At 44.1% G+C, this 15,907-nt stretch overlaps 1 protein-coding gene across 2 annotated transcripts in view; it reads right to left on the reverse strand.

Moving 5' to 3' along the window:
• The window catches only part of plekhh2 (pleckstrin homology domain containing, family H (with MyTH4 domain) member 2), a 229,085-nt gene that overhangs the window by 29,411 nt on the left and 183,767 nt on the right, over positions 1 to 15,907 (reverse strand). For both annotated transcript variants that reach the window (XM_070889372.1, XM_070889371.1), the window contains one exon: positions 10,665 to 10,762. In XM_070889372.1, the coding sequence (XP_070745473.1) occupies positions 10,665 to 10,762 (98 nt within the window). The remainder of the gene's footprint in view (positions 1 to 10,664; positions 10,763 to 15,907) is intronic.

Here is a 15,907-nt window from a genome sequence, read left to right on the forward strand (position 1 = left end):
CGATGTCAATGCAATTTCTTCTGTGGAGCGAGTATCATGCTCACAGGTCCTGGACAAACTTAACTCATTATTTCAACCCAGCATCGGCACTTTCATGGGGGCCAAGGTTGTGATTCACATAAACCCAGACGCCAGACCAGTACACCACAAGGCCAGAGCGGTGCCGTACGTGATGCGGGAAAAGATAGAATGAGAATTGGACCGTCTGCTGAGGGAAGGCATCATCTCGCCAGTCGAATTCAGTGACTGGGCGAGCCCGATTGTGCCGGTGCTCAAGGCGGATGGGTCGGTCAGGATATGTGGCGATTACAAGGCCACCATCAATCGGGTGTCACTCCAAGACCAGTACCCGCTACAGAGAGCGGAGGATCTCTTTGCGGCGCTATCCGGTGGCAAACTTTTTTCAAAATTGGACCTGACCTCAGCTTACATGAAGCAGGAGCTGGGTAGTGAGTCGAAGAAGCTGACCACCATCACGGCACACAAGGGGTTGTTTGAGTATAACAGATGTCCATTCGGGATTCGATCAACTGCCACGATCTTTCAGCGAAATATGGAAAGCCTCCTCAAGTCGGTTCCAAGGACGGTGGTTTTTCAAGACGACATCCTCATCACGGGTCACAATACTGAAGAACACCTCCACAACCTGGAGGAGGTGCTACGCAGACTGGACCGGGTAGGGCTGCGACTGAAAAAGGCGAAGTGCGTCTTCTTAGCTCCTGAGGTAGAATTCCTGGGGAAGAGGGTAGCAGCAGACGGGATCAGACTCACTGCGTCCAAAACGGAAGCGATCCAGAGAGCACCCAGACCATGTAACACGACGGAGCTGCATTCGTTCCTGGGGCTCCTGAATTATTTTGGTACCTTTTGTTGTAGAGAGTAGAAATATATATAGACTTAGGCATTAGGCACCTGCTGGATATTTAAAACTCACATAAGCTTAAATGGACACACACATAAAATGGCTGCCCAGGCATTATGGGAAATCAGGTAGTCAAACTGTGAACTGTTGAACGTTCACTGACCGAGCAATAACCCTGTGAGGCCCACTATAGGAATGCCTTGGATGCAGGATAAGAATAATGAGGAGAGAACCCATCTCCCATATTCAAGGCCATAAACCAATTAATTCCCCAGGAAGAAAGAGATAAGAGAACCCATCTCCTGTAAACAAGGTTAGAAACCAATTATTTCTCCAAGAAGAAAGAACTAGTGAGAGAACCTATATCAATCAGCCCAAGCTGACAAAAGACGAACACATGGTTCCTGAGACATAGGGGGAATTCTATTGGGTTAAAATAACCTATATGTAATCTATAATCATTGTGATTGGCTTGTGTCCAGCCGTGATGGGCTGTGTAACTGCAGTAAACTGTTTTGTAACTGTTGTGAAACATATAAAGGTACATGTAACTCTTTGTTCTGTGAAGAGAAACCTGGATACGGTCCTGAGTTTTTCCTTCCCGCTGAGCGTAATAAAAGCTGCTTCAGCATTGGAACCGACCCTGAGTGTTGAGTGATTCTTCTAAGAAAACACTAACGCTAACAATGGCGTAGTCGGCAGGATTTCCCGGAGTCGCTGGACGCCCTTGGAAAAAACCCGGGTGAGTATAAAAAACAATTTTTAAGTATAAAGGGTGCGGAAGGTGGAAGCTGGTTGATCGACATGAGGAGACGGTCTAATATCTCAAACGCCTAGCCTGAGCCTGAATTAAGAGGACTTTTGTCCCACGTGACGGCCAGGAACCAAGTAGGCGTAGGGAACACACTTAGACCGTGGGATCGTGATACCGAGAGACATCTTCCGGACCCAGTAGTGTAATTTGAAATACCCCGGGATAGAACCAAGCGGTGTACAGCGGCTAACGGAATCCAAACCTGTGAACAGGGTCGGACCAACGGGCTGAGCGGTGGTAGGTAGTCGTTAAGGATACGTAGAGCACTGCGGGAATTGCTTAAACGCGTTTTTAAGAATTGTATAAGTTTGTGCAACAGCAGAACTTGTGACCTGACAGTAGCCAAGAGACAGTTTACTACAAGTCGCGCTAGAAAGAAAGCGGACCTCTGAGAGTAGATTCCTAACGGTAGTAGTCCTACCCAGGAATGGCCATGAAAACAAGTAAACTCGAGTGGGGACCAGAAGGGTCGCTTACCCGCCACCTGGCGGAAAAACAAAAGAAGCTAATTGAAAAAAATGATTAAAGCAGGGTGGAATCCTCAGGAATTAGTTATGTGAGGAATTATTTAGATAAAACTACGAATTCCCTGAAAGGTCATGGATCCAAAAATAGAGCCGGCCAAAACAAGAAGAGAGACTGTTGTAAATGTCTGATCGTTGAGTGAGAAGTGTCTGTGTGATTTTTGACTGCAGAATGAATTTTTTTATGTTTTCATGTTCCGAAAGTCTGGTTGGAAGAGGAATGCAAGTGTCTGTTTATTTTAGAAACAGAGTGAAAGTCTTTTTTTAAACCCTTTGTAATGTTGTCCTGTATGTGGGAAGTTTTAAGACATTTAAGTTAGAAACGCAGGTGTGGATTTATTCGGATGATAAGTTACGGAGCTAGGAAAATAAACAAATAAAGAATAGGTTTGTTGAGCAAAATATTTATTTGACATGCTCACTTACTTGCCGAAAGAAAACATGCAATGATTGATTGGGCTGAAAGACATAAATTTAGTCTCGGAGTGAGATAAAGAATGCTTTAAAAAAAAAAAGAGCTTCTAAAAAAAAAAGTTTTAAATAAAGATTGAAATTACAAAGTTTGAATTGGGATTTTGAGATATTCAGAGAAGGCACAGGAAATACTGAGGTGGATTTAAAAAAAAAAAGAAAAAGATTAAATTAAATCTGATCAGGTCAAACTCCTGGGCAAGTGGCGAGCTATCTGCGAAGGTGTAAAAGGAACTTTTGGAAAATGTTAAAAAAAAAACAGCAAGCTTTAGTAACGACTTTGAAACTGGAGCATTTTGAGATAACGAAAAAGCACTCAAACTCTCAAAGATGGACTTCATTCCAGTTATGGAGAAAAAGAAAAAGATAAAGACGCCACTTTGAAAGTAAACAAATGATTTTAAATTAACAACTTTATGGAGTTACGAACCCTCCGTGTAAAATACAAAACCTAATTTGAAGAAAGAAAAAAAAAAGATGTAACAGACTAAATGGAAAAAGACATAACTTACTAAATACTAGTTGATGTTTGCTGTGAAAAAGATATTGGTTTAATTAGAAGAGAAAAAAAATTGGAATAAGTAAAAAAAAACACTCTACATGGATTCGAATTTTCAATTATGAAAAAGTTTCAATACAGTTTGAAAAGATTTCCAAAATGTCCCGAACAGTCTAAACAAGCAGGAGGGTTTTGAAGATAACGAGGAGAAAGAGAGAAATTAAAAAAAAACAGAATTGAATTTCAGTAAACAAAATTGCTATTGTATGTGTGGTCTTGTTTTAAAACAATTTAAAAAAAAAAATTCTTTGGCAAGTACTTGAATTAGAAGTTAAGAAAACATTGGAGTTTACTCTAATGATTTATGCTGTTTAACGGATTCCTAATTTCGAAGCCAGTTTTGAAGGCACAAAGACTTTTTTTTTTCAGATGATTACGTGAAGTCACGTAATGACATCAGGTCTTCTTACAAACCTGGAAAGGAGTTAACCCTTTCCATTGACAGCCGTTTTATACTGAACATTATTAATTTGGATTTCTTAATAGAAAAAAAAAGACTCACCTAACAGAGGAAACAAAAATAAAAACAGAACTAGCTTATGTAATAATACTTGCCTGATACAATAAAGAAATAGATACTCAATAAAACAAATTGAAGAGTTAAAAGCTAAGATAAACAGGCTGGAAGAGATAACGGGTCTAGACGGATAGTGCAGTGCGCAGCCATAGCACCATCACCTCTGGCAATAGAGCCAATGTACCCCACGGTGGGTAGGTGTAGTCCACAAACCCAACCTAACGGTAAAGCAGACAGCGATGTTTGGAGGAATAGCTTTGGCCTTGGTCATAATAGGAGTTTGGGTAATATTTAAGTGGGTAAAGACACAGGCGCACGCCCTACAGATTCAGCTCGAAATGGTTTGATTATAACCTTGTCCTTCTGATTTTGCAGGGTGACAGGGACACTCGTAGAGCAAAAAAACTTAACCCCTGGTGACGACCAGGCCGTCTGTTTAAAATTACAGATAATACTTACCGGAATGGGAATACGAAAGGCGCTACTCGTAATATGGATAGCCCTGCGACATGCACGTACCCTGGGCAACACCGACGGACAGCAGAGCACGCTGGAAATAAACAACTATATGAACTATGGAGTCTTGTTTAATTTAACGGACGGAATGTGCATCCCAGCAGCCAAGGACTGGAGCAAGGACAGGACTTATTTTAATGCATGGTTACAAGTGAATCCTAATAAGAATCCTAATAAGAATAAGAGTATGTGTACAGTGCTCCACGGGTATAAGGAGCAGATGCATTAAACGGAGGGATGTCAAAGGGCCTGATGAATGTACTTTCGGCATAATTTGCGCGCCTCCGGGACAATCCCAGCAATCAGTCATCTGCAAGAAGGGAATGGGGCTGTGTGGGTATTACGAGGAGGCGGGGGCGGCTGCAATATCAATGTATGTATGTTTCTCACCCCCTCCAACACCGCGCCCCATAAGAATCACTACATTGCCCGAAGAACTGCCTTGTCCCATAACTACTAAGGGACCAGAAAATGGGATTGCAATGTACAACGAAGGGGAATTATTGTATGATAATGTTAAACATGAAATTGTGCCTGTTCTGATCAATATTTCAGGCATCCAGATGCCGGAATATTGTACCGAACAGTCAAGGAAGATGTACAATGTATTAAGTAAAGTCGTAATGCAGCAGGCTGCCGATGCCATGGGTGCCAGTAAGTTCCGGGGACAGGGGTTAGCACCCAGGGTGAAGAGGGAAATAGTAAATGATGTTGCTACCGTTTTCAATACAGGAACCTCCGTAGTGAACTCGATAGACATACAAGGGCTAAATGAGAGGGTAGAACAGCTTAAAGGGGTGATGAAGGGGTTATTGGAGAGGGTGGAGCAAAACCAGGAAGACCAGGCCAACCTAGGAAAGGAGGGTGTCGAAATCCAGTTGGATGGCATCTCAGTCCTGGAAGCTCACGCTAAAACCATCAATCACCTCATTGATAGAGAACAAGAAGATACAATAAAGCAAAGACAGGGGCAACTCTGTCATGCTTATGGTCTGTGGATGGTGGGACAGATCCGCCACAACCTCGACCAGATCCAACGCGGGGAAGTACCCGATTGGATAGACAGTTCACATTTGGCTCAGTTGGCGAACCAAAGGGGGACACTGGATAATTGTACTCTGAAGGGACTGACCCGAGTATACCCCGCAATTCCAGATTGCCAGATGGGTAGGACTACCGGGATAGGGATAGTCCTGTTGATCCCCATAGCAACGCCGGACTCAGGGCCGTTCCCCTTATACCAACTAGAGAATATCGGAGTAATACGGGAAAATGTCTCCATACGCTACTACCTAACCACCACCTCTGCCGTTCGTCGAAACAACATACTTACTGGGATTTCCCTAGCAGATTGCAAGCAAAGGGGGGAAATCACAGTATGCCCTCACCCGGTGGGCCGAGGGGAACTAGACGAGTGCGGGTTTAACCGAACCAACGGGTGTGTACTAGAAATAGTGCCCGCACACATGCACTTCGCGAGGGCAGGCTACGGAGGGAGGGGAAGATACTGCGTCTCTACTACTGAGCGTTCATACCAGTATAATGACCTGCAGTGCCCTATACCACAGCCGAACTTTTGCTTTACACCACTACGACCTGTCGCGATCGGGCAAGCGCATATCACCCAGGTTAGGCGCCGGAAGTCCGAAGTTATTGAAGTAACTGATCAGCTCCATGATCATTTGCAGGATTATGACGAGCCAGAGCAGGTCCCTATCCCACATCTAACCGAAGTATTACGGGAGTTGAGGCTCAGAGTGGGTCAATCTGTAAAACTCTATCACCAGCTACAAACTAAAATCAAAGAAGATACCGAGGTAGACTTACAAAGTCAGAGTTGGTGGAGAAAGGTCTGGGACTGGGGAATAAATGTGAACATCCACCCATGGATTCGAATTATTTCACACACACTGGTCGGAATACAATTAATCTTAGCAATAACATGGGGCGTGATGGCCTGCCAGGTATGCAGGCGCCACAAACGGCGGAAACGGACCAATCACCGTTCCCTGGATATTAAACAAGCCTGTTTGATAAGGGGACGGGAGGAGCTAGCCTTTGTTAATTTGATCTAAGCAACCGGGACTCCTGAAACCGCGTGACTGGCCAGCACGTTGAGGCAAGGAGTACCGGGCAGTGCACAAATATCAGATAAAGGCAGTACGGTCGGTTAAAAGGGGACTAGGACTAGTCCCTTTACCGAAAGGGGGGAATTGTTGTAGAGAGTAGAAATATATATAGACTTAGGCATTAGGCACCTGCTGGATATTTAAAACTCACATAAGCTTAAATGGACACACACATAAAATGGCTGCCCAGGCATTATGGGAAATCAGGTAGTCAAACTGTGAACTGTTGAACGTTCACTGACCGAGCAATAACCCTGTGAGGCCCACTATAGGAATGCCTTGGATGCAGGATAAGAATAATGAGGAGAGAACCCATCTCCCATATTCAAGGCCATAAACCAATTAATTCCCCAGGAAGAAAGAGATAAGAGAACCCATCTCCTGTAAACAAGGTTAGAAACCAATTATTTCTCCAAGAAGAAAGAACTAGTGAGAGAACCTATATCAATCAGCCCAAGCTGACAAAAGACGAACACATGGTTCCTGAGACATAGGGGGAATTCTACTGGGTTAAAATAACCTATATGTAATCTATAATCATTGTGATTGGCTTGTGTCCAGCCGTGATGGGCTGTGTAACTGCAGTAAACTGTTTTGTAACTGTTGTGAAACATATAAAGGTACATGTAACTCTTTGTTCTGTGAAGAGAAACCTGGATACGGTCCTGAGTTTTTCCTTCCCGCTGAGCGTAATAAAAGCTGCTTCAGCATTGGAACCGACCCTGAGTGTTGAGTGATTCTTCTAAGAAAACACTAACGCTAACACTTTCTTCTCAAATTGAGCACGCTGTTAGAGCCACTACACGTGCTCCTATGCAAAGGTCGCGATTGGGTCTGGGGGAACAGCCAGAAAAGGGCTTTTGATACAGCACGCAACTTGTTATGCTCCAACAAACTGTTAACATAAGAACATAAGAATTAGGAACAGGAGTAGGCCATCTAGCCCTCGAGCCTGCTCCGCCATTCAACAAGATCATGGCTATAACCCTTAATTCCCTTATTGGTTAAAAATCTATCTATCTGTGATTTGAATACATTCAATGAGCTAGCCTCAACTGCTTCCTTGGGCAGAGAATTCCACAGATTCACAACCCTCTGGGAGAAGAAATTCCTTCTCAACTCGGTTTTAAATTGGCTCCCCCGTATTTTGAGGCTGTGCCCCCTAGTTCTAGACTCCCTGACCAGTGGAAACAACCTCTCTGCCTGTATCTTGTCTATCCCTTTCATTATTTTAAATGTTTCTATAAGATCACCCCTCATCCTTCTGAACTCCAACGAGTAAAGACCCAGTCTACTCAATCTATCATCATAAGGTAACCCCCTCATCTCCGGAATCAGCCTAGTGAATCGTCTCTGTACCCCCTCCAAAGCTAGTATATCCTTCCTTAAGTAAGGTGACCAAAACTGCACGCAGTACTCCAGGTGCGGCCTCACCAATACCCTGTACAGTTGCAGCAAGACCTCCCTGCTTTTGTACTCCATCCCTCTCGCAATGAAAGCCAACATTCCATTCGCCTTCCTGATTACCTGCTGTACCTGCAAACTAACTTTTTGGGATTCATGCACAAGGACCCCCAGGTCCCTCTGCACCGCAGCATGTTGTAATTTCTCCCCATTCAAATAATATTCCCTTTTAATATTTTTTTTCCCCCAAGGTGGATGACCTCACATTTTCCGACATTGTCTTCCATCTGCCAAACCTTAGCCCATTCGCTTAACCTATCTAAATCTCTTTGCAGTCTCTCTGTGTCCTCTACACAACCCGCTTTCCCAATAATCTTTGTGTCATCTGCAAATTTTGTTACACTACACTCTGTCCCCTCTTCCAGGTCATCTATGTATATTGTAAACAGTTGTGGTCCCAGCACCGATCCCTGTGGCACACCACTAACCACCGATTTCCAACCCGAAAAGGACCCGTGTAAGAAACTTGTTCGAACGTGTGATGCGTCGTCCTATGGGATCGGGTGTGTGTTGCAGCATGTGAATGCCAATGGCCGGTAGCTTATGCCTCCAGAAGTGTGTCCCAGGCAGAAAGGTGCTACGGGATGGTAGAAAAGGATGTGTATATGCAGTAAAAAAAAATGCACCAGCACCTGTTTGGCAGGAAATTTGAACTGGAGACAGATCACAAACCCCTAACGTCCCTTTTGGCCGACAACAAGGCCATAAATGCGAATGCATCGGCTCGCATACAGAGGTGGGCACTTATGTTAGCCGCCTATGACTACATAATTTGTCACAGACCGGGCACTGAAAACTGCGTCGATGCACTCAGCAGGCTCCCACTAGCCACCACTGAGGGGGCAACTGAGCATGATACTGAGATGGTCATGGCTGTTGAAGCTTTTGAAAGCGCAGGTTCACCTGTGACAGCCCGTCAGATTAAAGTCTGGACAAATAAAGACCCGCTACTGTCTTTAGTTAAGAAATGTGTCCTGAATGGGGACTGGGCAGCCATGTACTCGGCATGCCCTGAGGAATTTAAACCGTTTCATAGGCGCAAGGATGAACTCTCGTTTCAGGCCGATTGCCTACTGTGGTGAAACCGAGTAGTCATGCCCCAGAGGGGCAGAGAGGTGTTTATCAGAGAACTTCACAATGAGCACCTGGGCATTGTCATGATGAAGGCAATTGCCAGGTCACACGTTTGGTGGCCAGGGATAGATGCAGACCTGGAACTTTGTGTTCGCAGGTGCAACACGTGTGCTCAGCTGGGCAACGCACCCAGGGAAGCCCCCCTTAGCCCCTGGTCCTGGCCCGCCAAGCCATGGTCACGCATCCATGTGGACTACGCAGGTCCTTCATGGGAAAAATGTTTTTGGTTGTAGTAGACGCCTACTCCAAATGGATTGAGTGTGCCATTTTAAATTCAAGCACATCCTCTGCCACGGTAGAAAGTCTACGGGCAATGTTCGCCGCCCATGGTCTACCGGATGTCTTGGTCAGCGACAATGGCCCATGCTTCACAAGCACTGAATTCCAGGACTTCATGGCAGGCAATGGAATCAACCATGTCAGAACGGCACCGTTCAAGCCGGCCTCAAAAGGCCAGGCGAAACGAGCAATGCAGATAATCAAACAGGGGATGCTCAGAATCCAAGGTGGTTCCCTACAAAGCCGCTTATCACGCCTTCTGTTGGCCAATAGATCCCGACCGCACTCGCTCACAGGGGTTCCCACCCGCAGAGCTGCTAATGAAAAGGACGCTCAAAACCAGGTTATCCCTTATACACCCTACTATTAAAGAAATTGTTGAGAGCAGGCGTCAGTCACAATGTGACTACCATGACAGGAATGCGAGGGCGCGATGTATTGATGTCAGTGACCTGTTTTTGTCCTTAATTACGCTGCAGGACCCAAATGGCTTGCAGGCACTGTGATTGCCAAAGAGGGGAATAGGGTTTTGGTAGTTAAACTTACCAATGGACAAATCTGCCGCATTCACATGGATCAAACTAAAAGGAGGTTCAGCAACCCCATAGAAGAAGCAGAGGAATAACACGACGTAGAGTTTACTCCACCACAGGTGACCGAACACCGGAACGAAGTGGAGGAGAGCCCAGTCACTGTGGGCAGTCCGGACAGGCCTGAGGCACTGCAAACAGTAGACACTCAGGCCAGCGCCCAACAACCAGGGCCCCAACTCAGGCGCTCTACAAGGGAGTGTAAACCACCAGAGAGACTTAACCTGTGATCCCAATAAGACTTTGGGGGGGGGAGGTGATGTCATGTATTCAACTATCATTGTAACCCATGTATAAACTGACCTAAGTTGTACACCTTGAGAACACTGACCACAAGGGGGTGAACTTGTGGGAGACACTCCTAACCTGGACCTTCATCACTTGAGGTCTTGGTAATAAAGGTAACTGGTCACAAAGTGACCTTCTCTCAAGTATGGGCCTCGTGTGCATTTATACTGTATAGTAAGAACATATCAACAACCAGATGTGGGATTTCAGGCAATGTAGTGAGCGGGAAACCAACAAGTTCATAAACTGCCGAGTTGCCAACTCTCACTCATTTAGTTCTAGTCAGCAGAACGATTTCTGTTGGAAATTTTTTTCTTGTGTGTGATGACATTAAAAAATAATGTTCCAAGCCATTTACCACAAGCTTCCTAATCTGACACTTGAATATAATTAAATGATCAGTGAAGAGTAATCAAAAGGGTCATTGATTCTATTGTAGAATTTTTGCAGGAAAGATGGTGAAGCTGAGAAAGGTAAAGTAAACATTCTGGTGCTAATTATCTGCTTTGAACATTACCTGTTCTTATAAGTGAGCCGGACAGTTCTAGTTCCCTCAAATTTGCCAGGATGCTGTTCTTTGGAGGCCTGCTCCCATTTGCAAATTATGTCGCAAATCTGAATGAAGAAATGAAGATCACTGAAATTATTTTCTACCAAGTTACTAAAACTAAGTAACAATGTAACACTACGTAACATTAGATTAATATTGCATAAAACACTGACGTGGCATAGATGCATCAGGACAACCAAGAATGTAAATTGCAAAATGTGTTGCACGAAAGAACTCCAATTGCCAAATGTACAGGAATTTAAAAGTAAGGATATTTAAAATTCCTTGAAAACACTTCTGGATTGAAAAGTAATCTATTTTAAAATCACAATTTATCATCAACTAAGCTGTCTTATACTATTATTCACATAATTTAAAAAAGTTAATAATTAAATGAGTCCATTTGTATTAATGAGTTTATCACTTTACAAATTCCTCCATTTTCTGGAGTAATCCGACATAAAAATATTTCCCAATATTATTTTACTGTTTCCATTCAAATGCAAGTATTCTGGGTGATAATTTGTGAGCTGTTGATGGTCTGACAGTGCACAGCACTGGTGCATTACACACTGTCGTGGAGAAGTAAAGCATGGTTGGCTTTTCTTCACAACTCTCCATATTTTGACTTCAAGAGCAGGGTGGGACAGTGCGATAATTGTATCCACCTGACCTGTAATGTACTGATCCTGCAAGAGTTGCCGAGGTAAGCATCATCTGAATAATATGGGTATGCTCTTGGTATGGGAAATGCCTGTGATGGAAGCTCACCTGCTGCTGGGTTGGAAATCATGTGTCTTACTGCCACTTAAAGGGGCACAAATTATAAGCTCAAAGTGTTTGGCAAAGGTCATGGATTTCCCAGTAAGGGGTTAAGTCATTCAACTCAAATATCCCATGTGACTGACATCCTGCAGGTCTCTTAAAAGTAATAGGTTTGATTGACAGAAATTCTGAGGTGATGGGCTGTCAATTCTGTGAGAGGGACAGGGCCATGATTCTTTGTAGGCACAGCTGGGTGCTTCTTATTGCAGGTTTATATTTACTTGCCTGTGCTCAGCTCACTGGCCAGTCTGAGGGACTCAGTGGTAATTAAAGGGCTCTGCAGTTGCAACTAACCATGTAAAAAGTAGTGACCATATTTCAATATGATGTGGATGGTCAGTGCAGGAAAAGTGTCTTTGTTGTTTTGAGATTCAGGAGGATAGTAAAGTTAGTAATTCCTGGAAATACACTGGCCGCGATTTCGCCAACAGAGGTGAGACTGGTGCGGCTGGCATTGGTGGAGTGTGAGGAACGCGCTCCCGGCTCCCTCCCGCCCTCACAACACAATCTTCCGCTGATGGGGCTTGTTAAGCCCGCCCTGCGAGATTCCCGGCCAATTAATAGGAAGCCGGTCTGATGACGTCATCTGATGACGCGTCATCAGCCGGGTTCATTAAAGTGACCGTGGCCAACTATTTATTGACAATTCGGTCAGTGTTCTACAGTATTGAGGTGCTGCAAACACTGACAACACGGCTGCACCCAGGCTCTCCTATCACTCCCTCTAGATGCTTATGGAGGAAGTCACAGCACACAGTCTCTTCCCTTCCAATGGACGGAAGAGATCGCCCTCGGACACCAACGCAGCCTGGTTGCACATTGCACAGGAGGGCATAAGCAGGGATGTTGACAGAAGGACCTGGCTGCAGTGGCACAAACTTTTCAATGATCTCAGTAGATCACGAAATGTTGCTGCAAAGCCACACTCAACCTCATCCTGCTGTGCCACCCACACCCTGCCTTCCTTACTTTACTCCTTTATCGACCCTACATCTTTACTCACACCAACTGATCTTGCACCTCCACCCATCCCTCTCTCTCTCTCTCTCTCTATCTACATTATCACCTCCCAATCTCACTAGTCACCCCTCACACTCATCGTTATCGAATCAAACCAACTAACAACACACAAGGGTAGGCACTTGGGTGTTTTAGCCAATGTTCATATATAGTTTCTGCTAATGTCTTGTTAAGCATTGAAAACTTTATTTTGAACACTTTGTATTCTTGGACAGATTTGTGTGCACCTTTGGAAGTGGCTTAGTGAGTTGTAATGAATGGTCAGACATAAAAGTACCCTGCAAAAAGGTGATGAATGTGAAAGGAATAGCTTTGGCATTGCAGGGATGCTTTATGGTGCTGGTGTGGGGTGGTGCCAACCTGGCACATCATGTGGCAGTCAGGGTGCACAGCATCAAGTGAAGTAAATGTGGCCATCCGTAGCGTCTCGGGCAGCAATGTGGTCGGGTGCTGATGCCATGTCCTGTGCAGTGGGGATTGCAGAGAAGGTTGGTGTTGTTGTTGGTGATACTGGTGTGTTTAGTGATGTTGGTGTTGGGGTTGATCATGGTGGGATTCTGAGGACGAAGGTGAGATTTTTTTCAAGGGCACTGATGCTGCTGGAATAGATGGCAGCTGAAGTTGAGCGATCTGCCAATGGCGAGAGGTTGCTCCAAGGGGGTGACACTGGATAGAGAACTCACTCCAAACTCTTCCAAACTGCATACAGCTCAAAAGTTTCTTCCAAGTCCTGAAGGCTTTTTCTTTCTGACATTGGAAAGTGAACAGCTGTGAAATGGTAGCTTTTATATCACTTCTGAAGCTGTCAACTAGTCAAAGCAATAGAGAGTCAGAGAACCCGAACACTTACCTGGCGTGAAACCCGAAGGACGGTAAACTCGTCAAAGAGTTGGTAAAATGGCAAGTGCCTGCTTTTAATCCTCTTAAATAGCATTAAACTACCTGTCAAGTACCTTACTTAATTGGCCAGCCGTTTGGTGTAGGGTCTGCGATATACAGGCAGACCAGACAGTTGAGAAACTTACACTGAGGTGGGTTCAGAGCGGGATACCGCCCCGCTGTCAATCAGGGTCATTTTGACAGCGGACCCGCCTCCAAACCCACACTCGCAGCCTGGGAAGATTCTGGCCACTGAGTGTTAATCATTTGCCCATTTAATGTTCAACACATTTGTCTTGATTTATAGTCTGATAGAGTGGGTATTCTTTAGCCTACTGAAGCTGTGATCACATGGTGACAACATGTAATAAGTGGGAATACAGTAAGTTCATGCTATATTTATTTAGATATTAGGCAGATAAAGGCCACTCTGCCTTCTAGGGGTGCGAGGTACAGAAGTAACCAGTGATGCTGAAACCAAGGAAAATATCTAGTGTAGAGAACCCCAAACTATAAAAGGATGTCATATAGGGTGCTGGAGTTGTGGACATTGGCTTCCAACGGCACCTTTGTAACTTGTCTCTGTCTAGGTGTACAAGAGGAAGCAGAGCTAGACCTCAATGTATCCAATCATGTCAGTACTTCAAGGGAGACGCAATCTCTAAATCTATATTTAACAAGTAATATAGTACATGAACTGAGAATCGGACCTTACAAACCTAATTTTAAAAGAATTATGTTTTCTGAACATCAAGTGCTGGTGCAGTCAGACTTTGCCAAGCAGATTGTTGCAGATGGTGACTCGCGAGGAGGAGTCCACTAGCCATATGTGGCAGTTTTGAGTGAAGGTTTTCCATCATCGTGTATCAGTAGTGGAGTATCCCCTCTCCCAAACCAGAGGTCTTAATAGCTATTGGTGCTTCTTCTATGGATGTTCAGACTGCTGTCATAGAGGTCTGGGATTCCAGATTGGAATGGATTATCTCTTATGTCTGTGACAGGCTTGGGAATCAGAGAGAAGTAGGGCTTCACTGATCTCATTGATGCCATTGGGACTGCTTTTATGCTATCAGTGGTCAGTGAGATAGAGTTTAGCAGCAGAAACATGGCTGGAATACGCACAGCCGATGGTGGTGTCTCTCAGCATGCCAATTCATCCAGATTCTCCAAGTCCGCACTCTGTATTTCTACATATGGCGGAAAGCACACAGAGCCACACTGCTCATGCAGTAGCAGAAGTGGTGCAGCCTGCTGTAAAAAGAGCTGTGGTATTTCTGAGTTGCTTGAAGACTTTAGGCACTTGAAGGAAAAGCATATTTATGGAAGGTGTGTGAAGATGCAGACAGGACTGTTACTGCAGTGCCCTTATTTGCAAGTTAAAAAAGGTGTCCATGATGATACCCCTTTGCATATGAGAGTACACTACGCAACACACAACAATGCCTGAAAGCTTAGCCAAGCAAGACATGATCCCGTGTATAAAAGGGAGGAAATGTTTGAGAAGTTTAAAGTCTACAATCTAGAGAGAAGGTAGTCAGGGGACAACTTCATTGAGATGTATAAAGTATTATTAAATGGCATAAACAAGGTGAACCCAAAATATTGCTTGTTCACTCAGTCCAGTAGAACAAGAGGACATAAATTTAAACTAATGGAAGGTAAATTGTAAAACAGATCTTAGAAAAAAATCTATTTTTTGGAAAGAAAAGAAAGAACTTGCATTTATATAGGGCCTTTCACAACCCAAAGCATTCCAAATCGCTTTAAAGCAAATGAAGTACAATGTTAATGTTTGAATAAACTACCAGTTAAGGTAGTGGAATCAAAGATGTTAGGAGAGTTCAAGACGCTAGACTGGGTAATTTCAAATGCTAAAAGGATGAGCTTGATAGCTCAGATAACCTATTCTTTTCCATTACTTTTTCTTATGTTCTTAATAATTTTCAACACCCATCAGCTGCCTTTTTGTGAAACTAGTTAGTAGATTTTAATTTTTTACTTTTACTGTTCTCTATTTCCTTTTTTCTTGTGCTTGTGCTGACTTTTCCTATCAGTCCATGTAAAGTCCTGACACTGCAGTACAGACTTACACGAGGCTGAAGTCAAGGTCACTCTGGACCTGCACCTTTATTTCACAGCTCTCCAGTGCCACACTTGCCTGAGACCTGCCTTTATATACCTGTGTGGAACAGGTATGCAGTGTCTCCTGCAAGTGCACCCCTGGTGGTAAAGTATGCTTATGGTTACAGGTCATATCTAGTTACAGTCATGTATAGCATGGTAAGATACAGTTATATACAGTAGTGTGAGCTACATGACAGTCCAAAAAAAGGGGTTTCTCCAGCCTGACCATGCCAGTTATGCTGAAGGGTCAGACTTGATATTTTTTTCAGATACTGATCAATTTTTTATGCAATTCCAGCACTTTCTGCTTTAATTACAGGGTACATATTTACCCTGCATGGGTTCATGACTTCTCCATCAGT

The sequence above is a fragment of the Pristiophorus japonicus genome, chromosome 9, assembly GCF_044704955.1.
Source record: "Pristiophorus japonicus isolate sPriJap1 chromosome 9, sPriJap1.hap1, whole genome shotgun sequence".
Taxonomy (NCBI): domain Eukaryota; kingdom Metazoa; phylum Chordata; class Chondrichthyes; family Pristiophoridae; genus Pristiophorus; species Pristiophorus japonicus.